Source organism: Marmota marmota, unplaced genomic scaffold (assembly GCF_001458135.2).
Source record: "Marmota marmota marmota unplaced genomic scaffold, marMar, whole genome shotgun sequence".
NCBI classification, from domain to species: Eukaryota; Metazoa; Chordata; class Mammalia; order Rodentia; family Sciuridae; genus Marmota; species Marmota marmota.
In genome coordinates, this window is record NW_026000057.1 from 8,091,025 (window position 1) to 8,107,472 (window position 16,448).

Below are 16,448 nucleotides of genomic sequence, written 5' to 3' on the forward strand. Positions count from 1 at the left end.
AATTTTTTATTGTGGGTTGTTCAAAACATTACAAATTTCTTGACATAACATATTCGACACTTTGATTCAAGTGGGTTATGAACTCCCACCTTCACCCCATACACAGATTGCAGAATCACATCAGTTACATCCTGCCATCTTTAAGCCATAACACAGAATTTGAATTTATCTTAAATTATTCATATTTCCTTCTTTCTCTCTTTCTTTCACTTGCTAGGCAGGTGCTCTACCATTGAGCAACTCCAGTAATGAGCAACCTCTTTTATGAGAATCATGCAATTTGATTTGTTACTGTGCCAATTTTTTTTTTCCCATCTCATTGAAGAATTTCTCCCTGAAACTTCAGGAACTACAAAGGTAGAATGACCATGTTATTTTGCAGCTCAAGTCTAATTCTGGACTGGCTTTTGACTTGCTTCGCTTCGACCAACAAAATATGGCATAAATGATGTATAAGTTCAAAAGCAAGCCTCAAGAAGTCTCCCGATTTTGTCTTCATTTTCTTGGGAACTTCTGCCATGGGGAGAGTCTGATCTAACTTCCTTAAAGGGTGAGAGTCCACATGGAATAAGAAGCTCATCCACTCAGCCCCAGTGTGGGTGAGTCAAGGTGAAAAGAGCAGAAGAAATGCCAATAGAACTCTCAAAATCATGAGAAATCAAATAAATCATTGTTTTAAGTCATTAAAGTTTTGATATACTAAGCACCCCCACCAACCTCTTCCCTGACCTTCAGTAACAATACCTACATATCAAAATTAGTTTAAAAATTCCCAACCTGAGAAATATATTGGGATGTTAAATAATGATCAATGTAAAATAATGATCAAAGAAGCAAAACTAATCTAGAAACTCATAGGATCCAATCAGAAAATTAAACAAATCCTAGGTCTGGTGTCCTTTTCCCACAGTGAGGAGAAGTGACAATTAAGACCTCTTAATTCTGCAACACAAAACATGAACTGAGGGCTGGGTTGTGGCTCAGTGGTAGAGTGCTCACCTAGCATGCATGAGACACTGGGTCTGATCCTCAGCACCACATAAAAATAAAAATAAAGACATTGTGTCCACCTACTAAAACTAAAAAATAAATATTAAAAAAAAAACACGAACCGATGACATATTAGTATACTGGAGATCTTTACCTTCTCAAAGACTCGAGAAAAGAAGGCAGTGGCATTTGCTGGTTGTTAGTGGGTTAACACATATTGCATAAGAGCAGGCCCTGGTGGGGTGGAGCACCTCAAGCACAGTGAGTGACTGTTAGGAATATCAAGCATGGTCTGAAAGACAGGCCAGGAAAGAGCAGAGTGAAAATGGCACTCACCGCTTGCATGGCAGAACCTCTGGGAGGATGGGGCTCTATGAGAAGTTGAGAAGGCGTCTGTCCAAAACTTCGGATTTGAGCTTCGACAGCCTGAAAAAGGCATGGCAAGTCTGAGGTTAAGAGGTGTTAATTACAGGCACTAGAACCACAACTGCCACCTGAAAATGTCATTCCATACTTCTGGCTTGTTTCATGTTGAAAACTGACCTGTATTTTCACAGGGGGCTGTGCACCTGGCAAGGGCAGTGAGGGTGAGGTCACCCTGTAGTACTGTGGAAGCTGTTCCTATAAAACTCTGCAAAACATTCTCATCTTGCTCAGTGATATGAAACAGAAACCAGCTATAACAATCAGAAATTGTCCTTTTTGGCTTCGTCTCTGTTTTCTTGTGTTTGGTTTTTCTGCTTGCAACATCTATGATGACAAAAGGCTAGTCTTTTACAGGTAGACAGAAAAACTATTGCTTCTTTGATTCTAGGCCCCATTTTATCCTGGGAAGCAGAAAAGTGGAAAAAAGAAGTGCAATACCTGTGAAAGTGGTTGATGTGTATAACTTTTGCATTATTGTAAAAATAGCATTATTGTTAACAGTCTCTTTGAACCTAGATGGCTAAATAACATTATTATATAACTTTCTTATTTAATAACAAATGTTGTATCCAAGCATGAGACGGTTAAGCCAGGGACCAACTAAACATAAGGAGCCTGTGTGCACCCTTTCTGAAAGGGGTGTGTGTGCGTGCGCATGCTCGTCTTTTGCAAAGCACTTCCCTGTTTTGGCTGCCACTGTCCTCCAACATAGAAGCCCACTTTCCAACTCCTGCATCATGGGAAACTATAAAATGCCAGGGGGGCTATCACAATCCTTAGTGATTCTGTTTACTTGTATATGTCTGTCTCTTCCTATTAAAAGACAAGATCCATGAAAGCCCTTACGTGTCTTCTTTACCATGAGGTCTCTAAACTGAGTGCATAAATACTACAGGATGTGTGAAGGCAAGAAGGAAGCAGATATACAAAAGGGTTGTTTCAGCATCCCCATACAGTCCAGTATTCTTAATTCTCAGAAAAAAAAGAAAGAAACTCAAATTCACAATATGTAGTCATCATGTTATTGTTTTAATCTTGAAGAAAGGAGGTCTTCAGTTTTCATATGCACTTTATGACCTTCACGCTGCAGGCAATTAATAATCATAAGGAAAATAATCATTATCATTTACTAATTTCTTATTGGATGAAAATAGCACTAATGGCCTTGCACAAGGACCTTGCATGAAACAATGATAGTATTTATTTATTTATGCATTCAATGATCATGAACTAAGTACACATATCTATTAAATCTTAATGTTTCTGCACTTACTGACATAGGAAACAGGGTAAATATATTGGGAGGCTCAATATCGCTCCGATGCCACCTTCCAGTACGTTAAGGCATGTTCTATGATCACTGCCAAGCAGAAAAGACTGGGAAGGACCTGTGTGAGGGCTGAGTGATGAGGTGGGAGCAGGATGGGCCGAGTTCAAATCCTGTATCTAGCCATTTACGAACTGTGATCTAAGGCAAGCTGTTTAACATAAGTTTCAATCTTCTCTCCCATAAAATATGGATAATAATAGTACCTATCTCACAGCATTATATTAAGGACTAAATGATATGAATTTAAAAGTCAAGATTAGACCCTGAATGTACACTGAACAAACATTCACTGTGGGCTGCTAACAGCAACAACTATTCATTTAATATTTACAATCTGCCAGAAACTTTTTTAAATCATTAACTATCTTCTATCAATTAATCTTTAAATTTTATGATGTCAACACTTGACTACATCCATTTTCTAGATAAGGAAAATAGAGCACGAAGAACTTGGTAATCTTGTGTAGGTCACATAGTAATTACATAGGAGACTTGAAACGTATACCCAGCAGCCTGCCTCTAGAGCTCAGACTCTCAAACTTTGAGCCATCCTGTTTCCTTATCTGTTAGGTACTATGCCAGGCTCTAGGGATGAGAATAAGCACAAGAAAAGTATAAACTTACAATCTAATGATGAGTTTATAAAGGATCTTTATTGTGTCATCACAATAAGGCAGGAGGATATAAACTTGAAGCCAAACTAGGCAACTTAGCAAGGTATTGTCTCAACAAATAAAAAGTAGGCTGTGGATATACCTCAGTGGTAGATCACCTCTGGGTTTAATCCTCAGTACCAAAAAAAGGGGTGGGGGTGTGAGTGGGTGTCTGAGAATGTAGTGCTTCAACATATGACCTATGGTGTCAGATGGCTCAGAATGCAAATCCTGGCCTGGCCATTTATATACTGTTTGAATTTGGACAAGAAGCTAAATCTCTGTTTCACATCCATTAAATAGAGATAATGACAATATTTACTTCATAGAATTGTCTGGAAAATTAAATAGATACTGCATATAAAGTGTTTAACACAGTACCTGGAACATACACAGCACCAAATCAAATGCTGTATTACCATTAGTTTTGAGACTCAAGTGTGATCTCCATTTAACACAACTAAAATAGGGAAAGAAGACATGCTGCAGGACTGTATATAGGAAGATGATGGTGAACATGTTATTTTAGGAAACTAAAATCTATCTCAGGATTTTAAAGTATATTGCAGGGTGAGGAGCCTAGAGTTAGATTTCTTCGGCAGTTCTGAGAACAGTCCGAGACGTAAGGAGTTGTACATCTTAAACCTTGTGAAAACTACAGTAAAGAGAAGAAATGGATGAATATGTGAATCATGTCTGTGGAAGCTCAATAAGTATTAGAGACTCTTGATGACTTTGAGCAATGAAGAAAAAAGACAAAACTATATATTTTTTAAACTTGCATGCTTCAGAGAACAGCAAAGAAATGAACAGAAGTAGGAGCTTTTGTTGGGGGAAAAAACAATTTGACAGGAGAAAGACAATAAATTTTAAATCAGACATGTGGAATCTGCAGTCTAGTGTGCAAAAGAAAACCCAAGACTGGCTCTGAGATGAGAGATCAGAGGTATTGATTTGGGTGTCATTCATTCAGAGAGAAATTTAAGTCAATGGTTTATGATCTTGTCTTCTTGCTATACATGGGTTTATGTTTTTAGGTGGCAGAAATGATTTCTTTTTTGAAATAAAACCTTACATGGAACCTCAGTACATAAAAAACATAGGTATAAGGCTCTTCTGCTTCAGCAGGCTCTGGGACAACTGTGAGAAGTCACTGGGCTCAGGAGCACAGCTTGAAACCCCTGGTGAGCCCCAGGAAGAAGACACATGAGATGCACACACAAAAGCAGCTAGAGCTGAACCTGCAGAAATACTTAGATTTAGGGTATGGTGTCAAGAAAGAATGAAGAAGACAGAGAAAGGGCAGTTGGCAGGGGGAAGGGTAGGAGTAAAAGCAGTAGAGGGTGACATCAGAGCCCTAAGATGAGAGTTCTAACAAGAGTGGTCAATAATGCCAACTATAGAGAAACCAAGAACAATGACGTCATAGCATGTCAATCTTTATCATAGATATAAATGTTATGCAATTGGTCTTAATACTACCTGTACTGTTTGCACTTAACTTTGTTTTGAAATGAAAAGAATATGGGAATCTAAGGGTACAGTAAAGTGGTAGAGCACATGCTCAGCATGTATAGGACCTAGGTTCAACCCCCAGCTCCAAAAGAAGGAGAAAAGAAAAGGATCAGGATGATAAGAAAACTTTCAAAAATGCCAATCTCCTCTTTTAAACACATTTTTTAAAAAATATTTATTTTTTAGGTGTAGATGAACACAACACAATGCCTTTATTTTTATGTGGTGCTGAGGATCGAACCTGGGTCCTGCCCGTGCTAAGCGAGCACTCTACCGCTGAGCCACAATCCCAGCCCTAAGCACATTTTAAAAAAATATTTTTTCAGTTGTGGTTGGACACAATACCTTTATTTAATTAATTTATTTTTATGTGGTGCTAAGAATCGAACCCAGTGGCTTGTACATGCTAGGCAAGCGCTCTATCGCTGAGCCACAACCCCAGCCCCTTTTAAACACTTCTTTTTTTTTAATATTTATTTTTCAGTTATCGGTGGACGCAGCAACATCTTTATTCTATTTGTATGTGGTGCTGAGGATCAAACCCAGCGCCCCGCGCATGCCAGGCAAGCACGCTACCGCTTGAGCCACATCCCCAGCCCTTAAACACGTCTTTAAAAAATTTTTCTTCTATAGTTGTACATAGACAGCTTGTCTTTGTTTATTTTTATGTGGTACTGTGGATCGAACCCAGTGCCTCACACATGCGAGGCAAGCACTCTGCCACTGAGTTACAGCCCCAGCCCCTCTTTTAAACACTTTTTAAAATTCAACTGTAACAGAAATGGTACATCACTGGCCACTCTGAGGAAAAGGCTTTTTTGCATCACATAAGGCAATCATCTGATTATTCTGTCTCTTTGACATAGAATAATCACAGATTAAATAATAATAAATTTTCTTTGCAACTCATGCAGGTATTTAAAAAGGCTGTAGAATTCTTAGACACAAATGCTTTACTTCTTAGTAACTCTTGGATTGCTGGCAGTAAAATAATGCAATAGGAAGGGCTTTTTTGAGTGTGAGAATTAAGGAGTAAGATTGTAAGGCAGTGACTCAAAACTTGAATCAAACTTATATTGCCAACCATTAATTCCAGATTCTTACTATTGTTTTAAAATTCACTGGCTATTTTTCATTTGTCTTGATTTCTGAAGCAGTTTGCAATATTAATCACAACTATTTCTTCACATTCTCTCTCTTGTGACTTCAATGGTTTTGCACTAGACTCTGTTCCTTTATTTTTTGTCTTTTGCTAATTTTTTTTACCCATAAATTAATGATACAAGTTATCCTTTATTAGCATTCTGATTTTTTTAAAAAATTCTATACTTCTCCTGGATTATTTTTCTATTGGACATCAACCTTACTTCTGTTTGAAAGATTTCCAAATCCATAACCAGTCGATTGTTCACTTCTGTGAACTGTCCATCTATACTGCTGCCTGCTGTCCATCTGTGTGTACTGTGTTCATGTTTCAGCATGAACATGTCTGAGAGTTGGAAAAATTAATTTTTTTCTACCATTCCTCAGTCAAGGATAGATTCTTCTTCTGATTCTTTTTTAATGATCAGAATCTTACTGACATTTAAAACACGACCTAGTGACATAATCACTTTCCAAAAGACCCTACCTCCTAGCACTATCACAATAGGGATTAAGTTTTGTAATTTTTTGTTTTGTTTTGGTTTGTTTGGGTACTTGGGATTAAACTCAGGGGCACACCACCACTGAGCCACATCCCCAGCCCTATTTTTTATTTTATTTAGAGACAGGGTCTCATTGTTTCTTAGCACCTTGCTTTTGCTGAGGCTGGCTTTGAACTCGTGATCCTCCTGCCTCAACCTCCCTTCACTGAGATTATAGGCATGTGCCATCACACCCCTCTGGTATTAAGTTTTAACACATGAATTTTGGAAGACACTCAGTTTGGAAAACAAAGCGGTTACTAATTTTTAACTTAATTGAAAACTAAAGAAGGTGGTGCTTTGAAATCTATTGAAACTTGACTGACCTTGGACATAATTATTAATTTTTCATAAATGTCCCATGTGGACTTGGAAAACTGGGTTTTCTACAAGTTTCAGGGTTAGCAGCTATTTTGTAGTAAGATAGTAAATAAGGAAGTATAGTTAATTAGCAAATGTAGATAATTTTATTATTAATATTATTGTTTTGGGCTGTCACATTTGACCTTTAAATTAATTACATTTATCATATATATACACATACATACTCATATACATATATATAATGTACATATGACTTTGTAGGTCTGTATGTATTTTGCCATGTTACAGTGAAAAATTGATCAGGTTATGAAACATAAAATACAAATGCTAAAGAAAAGTGAAAGTATGGCCCCTAAAATGTTATGGTTGTTATCTTTGTAAGTGAGATCATAGAGTTCTTTCATTTTTCTCTTTGTGTATTATGAAAATTGTTTCTCTTTAATTTTAGTGAGGACAACCACAATTCTTTTTCACTTTGAGAGGCAAAACGTCCCTGCTTGGAAATCTGCACCAGTGGTATATGTGACATAAGAATATGAATATACACTGTGCCAGCTGTCTTCTGCGATCACTTTCTGGGTTTGGGCCGTGTTCTTGACATTGACTGTTGCCAGGGTATAGTGTCTCTGTAAAAAGATCTTAAAACTCTGATAAGGATGAAATGATTTTTAATTTCTTAACTTTTGTCTCACTCAGAAATCACAGAACCTTCAATCTCTTACTTTTGTTTTTGTTTTGTTATTTAACCCATTGAACTATGTGGGTTCTTTTATACTTTTGAGCAATTTGAATTTATTTATTCATTTCCTCATGGTATTTGACAGAGAAGAAAAGAACATTTCTACTTTAGGAGAAAAATATCTTACTTATATCATAGTTAATTATAAATCTCATCAAGGATTAAGATTTATGAATAATCTTTGGATTCATTACTGAGTGTGTGTATGTGTATGTGCATATGCACGTGTGTTGGTATGTGAGTGTGTATAATCAAACACGAAAGGATTTCAAAACTTATTTTTCAAAGTAATATATGTTACCTATAAAAATGCAAATAATACAAAATCAAAAGTAAAAAATGAAAAGCTCTATCCCCCAATTTGGGGTTCATTAGCTAATGCCAGAGTTAAAGTGGTTCCTATGTGATATGGTTAGGTAAATGCAGAAAAAAAAAGCCTTTGCCACAGAATTCATTGCCCTTTACAAATGCTTGAAATCCTGCCATTAGAGATCATTGATTTGGTTACAAATCTTTTTTTCTTTTTTTTAAACAATCCTTTGCCATCGTTCAGCTGTCTGTGAACAGGATTGGATAATAGATTTTGATAGAAGGGAAAAGTATAGACACAGCACAGAGCTCATGCAGGGAGAGCCAGGGCTGATTCTGGGGTGTGTCTGGGAGTTGGAGAAAGGAAGGGTGGAGGCCCAAAGGCTGAAAAAGATCCACCACAGCAGCATTAGCAGAGGACGTCGCTGCCCCAAGGCCTGCGTGCAGTGTTGTCTGTGTCTTTTCATCGCGCACTTGGCTCTGCAAACTATGTTCCCTGAGGAAGTATCATTTTCTCCTTATTTTTCAAACAATTATAGGTCATTTTATGTTTATATGGGTTCTGAAATTAACTAAGTGTATTGATTTCTTCTAAAAAATGGATCTGAGCTCCATTTACACAGATGGATAGGGAAGAGGGGAGAGAGCGAGGAGACAGCTCACTGTATGCAGTGGGCCTCATAACTTGAAAGTCAAACCTGCAAACTATGTTTAGTGTCAGTGCTTGGTTTTCCCTCTTCCAAATTTATCCTTCCAAATGCTGTTTTAGCAACTCATAATCACCCTGAGAAGGTCTGTTTTCCAAAAGAAGCAGCAGCAGTGTTTAAGTTTACATGACCCCAGTTTCATGACAGCAGTAGCAAATCAGATATCTTATCCAAGGAAAAGCATTTTGGGCTTAGAATTCCATCACTCTCACGGTGGGAGTCAACAGCTCATTTTGGCTTCAGCACTGCTGCAGAACACTGGCCGCAGTGAATCTTTCAAAAAGCATAAACACAATTGGTATTTATAGCATTGTTAACATTGGTTAAATAGTTGGGGGAGTTGTCTACAAGCCTGTTTTAGGAAGGTGAGGGAGGAATCTTTGTTGTGACTGCTGTAAGATTTAAGTGCAGGACAACAGGATTACATTGGTTGTAGCAATATAATAAATTAGAAGTATTGAATGCAGTAAGTTTAAATTTCATGCAGCTACAATTCCAAGTGTTCCAGAAACAATCCTGAAGCATCTCTGGCCAGAAGTGTGTTACACAGATGGCACATTTGACACAGTGCAGGGCAGGAACTGTACAATGAAAAGCCAAATAAACGGTAAGGATTAGTCAAGTTTTAATTGAAAACCTACATAAAAAAATACCATGAAATTATGCCAGACATTATTGTACATCAAAACCACAATAATCAGACAGTTTCCCTTAGTCAATTAAATGAGCATCAAAGTTGTCAGTAAAGCTAATCTTTGTATTTCACTCATTATGATCAGTTAAGGAAGTAAATAAGTAGCTAAGTTATGTAGCCAAGGCTACAAAGCAAAGTACTAGTATTTTTATGCATTTTTAAAAATCCCCTTTCAGTTATTGCAAGGAATTCACAGGCCAGTGCTTTGTATCATGAACCCATTTCCTCTAGGCATTGTTCACACTGGGATGTGAAGTATAGCCTCAGATCAAGTGACTGAATTTTGTTCTCTAAATTTTAAAATAAATATAACATTTCAGTAAGGTTAAGATGAATAAAAAATTGCACAGACCTGAAAAATCAACATAAAATGTTTGACAGTATGACAGATTTATAAATTATCAGAATAATAACTTTGTTTTCTTGGAAACTATTTGTAATTTAATCATTGCTTTTAGTTTTCATTATTAGTACAAAGAAACAACTGAAATTCTATTCTGTTCATATTTGGGAAACATTTAAGAACAAATTTTTTAAATATGGGGTAAATCATATTATAACTGTAAATTGGTTGTCTTAACTTCTCTGTATCCCTGCCAATGCAATGAGAGAGGGAGGGAGAGGGGAAAAGAGAGGGAGGAAGAGAAATGCATATACATATGTGAGTGTGTGTGTTGTCTCTGAGGTTTAAGTTTCTTGAAGCCAAGGAGCATGTCATTTAATTCCTTTCTTGATCTCAATTCGGTGGTCTGAAACAGTGGGTGCTCACAAACACTGTTGAGAAAATTAGACTATTTGGTTCCTACCATATGAATGACTGACCAGATGACTGCATCCTTTCATGACATAGTTTAAACATATTTTGTTTTTGAGAAATATTTTAACCTTCAGAATGCAATAAATTAACTCTCCTGTTTTGTTCTGTGTTTTAAGACTTAATTTTTGCTATGTTTTCACTGTGTTTGCTTTTGGTGTTGGGAACCCCTTTGAAAACATTCCACTTATTTTTCTAGGCAGCTGCTTTATCTACTTATTTCCAGTAGCCAGAGATGGAGGTGTTTTGAATGAGCACATCAATGTTCTAGACAGAGATACTGTTTGAAATTATCCATGAGCACAGTGCTGCTGAACATTATTGAGTGACATTTGTTTCTGTTGGTTGTGTCTGCTCTGACTAGCTGGTTTCTTTCAGATTGGCAGCTGGGATTATGCTATAGTAGATGGACAGCTACAAGAACTGGAGATTGTAGTGAGGCTGAGCTGGGCCTCAACTTAATGTGCCTGGAATGCATGGGCTCAGTCACGAGGCACCAATGGAAAGGACTATGCGTATATCTACAAATTATAATTACTTCATGTTTTACCTTTATGTTGGTAAAAATACTCCTTTCTCTCCCTTCTTTTAACACCCCCCTGAATTTTTGCCACTGCATTCTTAATTTTTAAATAAGTTTTATTGTATTTGGAAGCTGCTCTTCCTCCGTTCTTTATGAACTCTTTATGAACATGATGTGTGTGTGCCTGCTGTATTTTGTGTACTGTTTGGAGGAAAACATACTGTTTACTTTAAAAATGTAGGTACCTTTCTAAATATTTAATTCTTAAAAGGTAGAAAAATATTGTTAAAACTGAGGACTCAATGGAAGTAAATGAGTTAGAAAGTAAGCTCAATATGACCAAATTAACTTTATTGGCAAGATACATAGATGATTGACGAGTTTTGGACCAATTAATCTACTGGGGTTCTTAACTGGTTAAATATATATTTCTGGCTATTATGTTACTGGATAAATTAAACTTCATAAAATCATATCAAATATTGGCAGACTTTCTAAAGGTTTTTATATTTTCTTAGTTTGGATTTCTTTTGAAGTGGATTTGTTATTGTTCATTTCAAAAGTAATCCATCCTCTGTCAGACGTCAAAAGTGGGGATAACAGAGATTTTTATTTTGCCAATCTTTTCATCTTCACCATAGAGAACAGCTGGTGATGGTTTGATACATAGCCTTCCAGGCCTTACATGAAGTGTTCATGCATGTGTGTGTGCTCACATAACCCATGTCAGAGAGTGTGTGTGTATTTTTACTTATATGAGGTCATACTCTATATACTTTGGGAACCAGAGATTTTTTCCTTTCATCAGTATATTGTCAACTGGTTTTCATGTAGGATGTATTCAACTCAACTTACACATTGTAATAGTTCTCTACATACTTAATATTCCTTTATCATAGTTTGTTTAGGTAGCTTTTTTCTCCAAATTTTTAGTTACAAAGAGTTCTGTAGTAACCATTTTTGTACCTAAATCTTTTTATATCCATTTGATTCTTTACAAAAATTCTTTATGAAAATTCTTAGAAGTGAAATTTTTATTTGAAAACATAACAATCTGATTCTTTTCTAATTTTTAAAAATATTTTTCTTTATGTCTAATTTTCCAAAACTTTAAAAGGTCTTCAATCTATCTGATTAAGTTTAAAATATTCCATAGCCACATATTTAAAAATTACATTTTCCCTGAAAGGCTATTTTTTTTAAAAGAGAGAGAGAGAGAGAGAGAGAGAGAGAGGATGGATATGAATGAATTTGTTTTTAATATTTATTTTTTAGTTTTCGGCAGACACAACATCTTTGTTTTGTATGTGGTGCTGAGGACTGAACCCGGGCCGCACGCATGCCAGGCAAGCATGCTACCACTTGAGCCACATCCCCAGCCCAAAGCTATTTTTTAAAAAATATCTTTATTTTTTAATTTATTTTTAATTAATTTATTTTTTAATGTGGTATTGAGGATTGAACCCAATGCCTCACACATGCAAGGCAAGCGTTCTACCACTGAGCCCCAGTCCTGAAAAACTATTTTTTACATTTATGCTTCATTGAGTTTAACTTTATATACATACATACATATATATATTTCTAGAGCACTCTGAACACATTTCAACCTTAAATTTTTTTTTTTTTTACAGAATTTGAGTTAGGTTTATTTACTATTTTTAAAATATTGTGATCATATTGTTCTGACTACTAAAAAGTAACTGTTTTTCTTTCCCTAGGTGAAGAGGGAATCTGGTTTCTACATGTTTTTAAATAACACTTCGTCTTTTTTTTTTTTTAACCCGGCTAGAGATGTCACCCAGCAAGACCACTCACACTATGTAGATACTTTTCTGCTGGGGATTTCATCCCATCCTGTCCAGTTCTTGTTGTGTATCCTGTCTGTTGGCCTTAGCAGTTAATGTTATCAGGATTTTTGTCCTGTGGGAATTAAATACAAACTTAGACATGATGACTAAGTGGTCATTTGATATGCATTTTTTTCAATCTGCTGATATCAAAGCTAGATTTTAACAGTGGCTCCAAAGGGTACTGTGGCTAGTTAGCTATAAGTGGAGACTGCCAAATATCCAATAAGTTGTTCTCCAATTCAAGTTCAAATGCGCTAAGGAAAGAAAAACCGGCACAAGTAACATTATGGTGTGTAGCACAGTGCAAATCTCTAGAGGGTCTGACTGTAAATATTTAAAGAATTAAATCTAAGCTTTGAAGTCTTGTTAAACATTTCTTGTTAAAGAGATAGACTAGAATCTTTAAGACAGCTTTCTAAAACTTAATTTGAGTAATGTTAAAAAAATTTAAAATATTAATGGCATATTTTTTCTTACTAAATTGTTTCGTTTCTATTTTCTTCTTCCAGTATTGGTTTTAGATGTAAATATGAAGGGGATAAAATTTAAAGTTGTATGCATTAGAAAAGCAGCATATATATTAATTGCATCCATATGTTTAAGTTATTTCTATATTAACTCCCATCTTAAAAGAAAATTTTACAATATTTATTATTGATTACTGGGTGTTGTGCTGAGTTGACTTGTTTCCTTAGCTAGACTAAAAAATTTACTTCAGCGAAGACTTTCTTAAGTCAAAGCCAAACATTACATTGTCACTAAGACCAAACTACTTCCCTTTACTTCTGATTCTTTTCTTTATTTCTTCCTTTCATTCTATCATGTGTGTGTCTATTCCTTCCCTCCCCCACCCCTCTCTCTATATATGCTTTTCCCATATATATGGCTATAAAATCATGCAAGTATGTAATAGTTGGCATAAAAAACAGTAGAACACACAGCTTGTTGAAAATCTCTTCATAATATTTCCATTTGGAAATCCATTAATAAATTCTCTGGGTAATATTTGAGATGCTGTTTATAAAATATAAATATGTGGTTTTACTAGAATATCTTGAAGTATTTGCATGGCCTTTTTTATTACTGGGTATTTCAACATCTGGAATGCTGCCTGCTGAATTCAGTTTTTATTATACAAAGTAGTAACAGGCTATTTAGAGAAATAATTGGGAATTGATGAATAAGAATGCTAAATAATAAAGCAAGCTTTTAGTGGAAATGTTTTAATGGAATGTTTGATTCAATACTAGGCTGCTTTGTAACGGAGGTAGTAATGTGTCTCTTAGCTGTAACCCTACTGAATCAAGTTGCCTTGTATGGCCATTCATGCAATAAATATTTATTGAACACGTACTAATGTGTCAAGCCCCAGAAGTACAAAAATACTTGGCAGTCTCTGCTTTTAAAGAAACTAATGGCCTAAGCAACAGGACAGATAATTATTCTATATTTATAATATTAAATAAACAGGCAGTAGAGAAGTAGGTTTGTGCACATTGCTCTGAGAATGATAAAGGAAGAATGGCAACAGTCTAGAGGAGGTCAAGAAAGATCTTCCAGAGGCCAGAGGAACCTGACTTTGGTCTTCAAGAATGAGAAGGAGGCAACATAGACAAAGGGAATAGAAAAAAGAGGAATAGAGAATATATGCAGGGCTTTAAAAGGCAGTATGACACCTTGCATGTCACAGTATAGGATGAGGGGACACTGGAAAGGACTAAGACTAGAAATATAAGTAGAGACTGGATAACTATTATTATTAATCTTAATGATGACCATTGATACTTAACACCAACCAGACACTGCGTTACGTCTCATTCATTCGTATATTATGTATATGTATATATATATATTTATATATTTATATATGTACACATCTATCTATCTATCTAGCAGTAACAACATACACACTTAACTTATGGCTTGCTATGTGCCAACAACTGTTCTCAGTGCTTCATGTTATCTTATTTAATCCTAACAACAATGCAATAAAATACTTACAGCTATTATCATATTTAGATGAGGAAATTAAAACACAGAAGGTTAAGAAACTTGCCCCAGATCACTGTGCTACAGAGTGGTGTTGCTCAGCTTTAATCACAGGCAGTCTGTCTCCAGGACCTGCCTAACTTCACACTGCCCCACTATGCCAAATTTAAGAACTTGGATGGAAGGATTTTAATTAGAGAAGTTATATGAACAAATTTACCGCTTTAGGATTAAATATCTTATAACTTAGGTCTGTTTATCCCCTCTGAAAAAAATATGAAGGCTGACAGCTAATGTTTATATTTTTTATACTGTGGTATATTTTCATTTTCAGTATAATTTTGCATTAGAGGTCAAAAAATAAATAGCTTAAAGGCAGGAATGCTGTCTTACTTTTTAATGAATCTACCTAGCACATTGCTTAGACTGAGTCCCTTTTAAGACAACTCAAGGCCAACAATGTTAATGATTATTGAATTTGTTCAATGGGTAGATGGGGATCTGTTACCCTATTCCATAATAAAAATTTTGCATATTAAATGAATTTTAAAAAGAGATCATCTGGTCTCTTCGACTGTAAGTGAAGGTGAATTCATGAAAAATAGTTAAGGCGTTTGGCAAAGTTTGTTAGGCTACCCTGTTACCAACCCACCTTCTGGAGTTTATATAGGAGTAAGGATACCTGTAGGTTTCCTGCAATTTCAAACCTCACTGTGCCTTTATATTTGTTTTTTCTCTATATGGAAAGCCACATGGAAAATTGAAAAGAGGACAATAAACAGATTTACCTAAGGAGCTTTTTCAAATCACATATATCCTCCCAAATTTCTTACTTGTCCTTAATGGTCTCTGCTGTAGCAAGACATGGAAGTGGTTGTCATATCACTCTAGCCTGTCAGGCTGAAGAAATGAGAATTACTCCCTTCAGTTGACATTTTTCAGAGCTTCCCTGGGATTCATTTGGTCCCTGTAGTAGCAACACCAGTGTTCCCATTGAGGCTCTCTGTCCTCCCTACAGCCCATTTTGCTCTCAAGAACCGTGTTCCTCTCAATCTTGATTTTGTCTCCCTGGTATCCCAGATGAGTCACAAGGATTCTGGGCTCGCGTGCTGTATAACCAGCACTGGGTAAAACTCGGCTGCTGACTGAGCACTGAGTGTAAGGCACTCTTCTCCCTGTCGTGTCCCATGGAAGTGCATGATATTCTGACGCTGGTAGTGCACCTGTGTAGACAGGCTCTCTACCCTCTCACATGTTAACTTTACCAGGAAGCCTGATTCAACTGTATACTAGTCAGAAGTAGAAATGGGCAATAAAATTTGGTGAATATTACACTAAAAAAGTGAAACTCAAGCAGGGCTTTCTAAGAGAGGGACAGAGCTTACACAATTGAAGATGAGGGTGATCATTCTAGGAGGAGCAGTGGCATGAAAGGAAATGAAAGGCAGATATTTGTGGCTGAAAACCAGCTTGAACAAAAAAGGAGCACTGTGTAAGGTAGTAGGACAGGGAATAAAAGGAAGAAAACCCATCAGTGCCTGGCATTTGGCCTCTATTTATCAAGTACTGGGGACCACGTGAAGACATTGAGCAGAGGAGGGTTGCACAAAGGAGAATTTGGGAAAACTCAATTCTTCAAGGTACACTGAAAAAAGAAACTGCACAGCGGAAAAAGACTATAGAGAATGTTATAATACTCAACACTTGAAATTATAAGGGATCTGGATTCAGAAAAGAATGATGAAGTGTGAGAAACTTTAAAAAAGAAGTAATTGGAGTAAAGATTTGTTCCCAGGGTGTAGGCTCCCTATTTACCTCTCTTATTGTTTCTTTTGCTGAGAAAAAACTTTTTAGTTTGAGTAAGTCCCATTTGTTGATTCTAGTTATTAACTTTTGT

General features: G+C 36.1%; 1 protein-coding gene across 6 annotated transcripts in view; it reads right to left on the reverse strand.

Moving 5' to 3' along the window:
• Lrba (LPS responsive beige-like anchor protein) overlaps positions 1-16,448 on the reverse strand; it is a 607,623-nt gene that overhangs the window by 51,439 nt on the left and 539,736 nt on the right. For all 6 annotated transcript variants that reach the window (XM_048813495.1, XM_048813494.1, XM_048813493.1 and 3 more), the window contains one exon: positions 1,327-1,416. In XM_048813495.1, the coding sequence (XP_048669452.1) occupies positions 1,327-1,416 (90 nt within the window). The remainder of the gene's footprint in view (positions 1-1,326; positions 1,417-16,448) is intronic.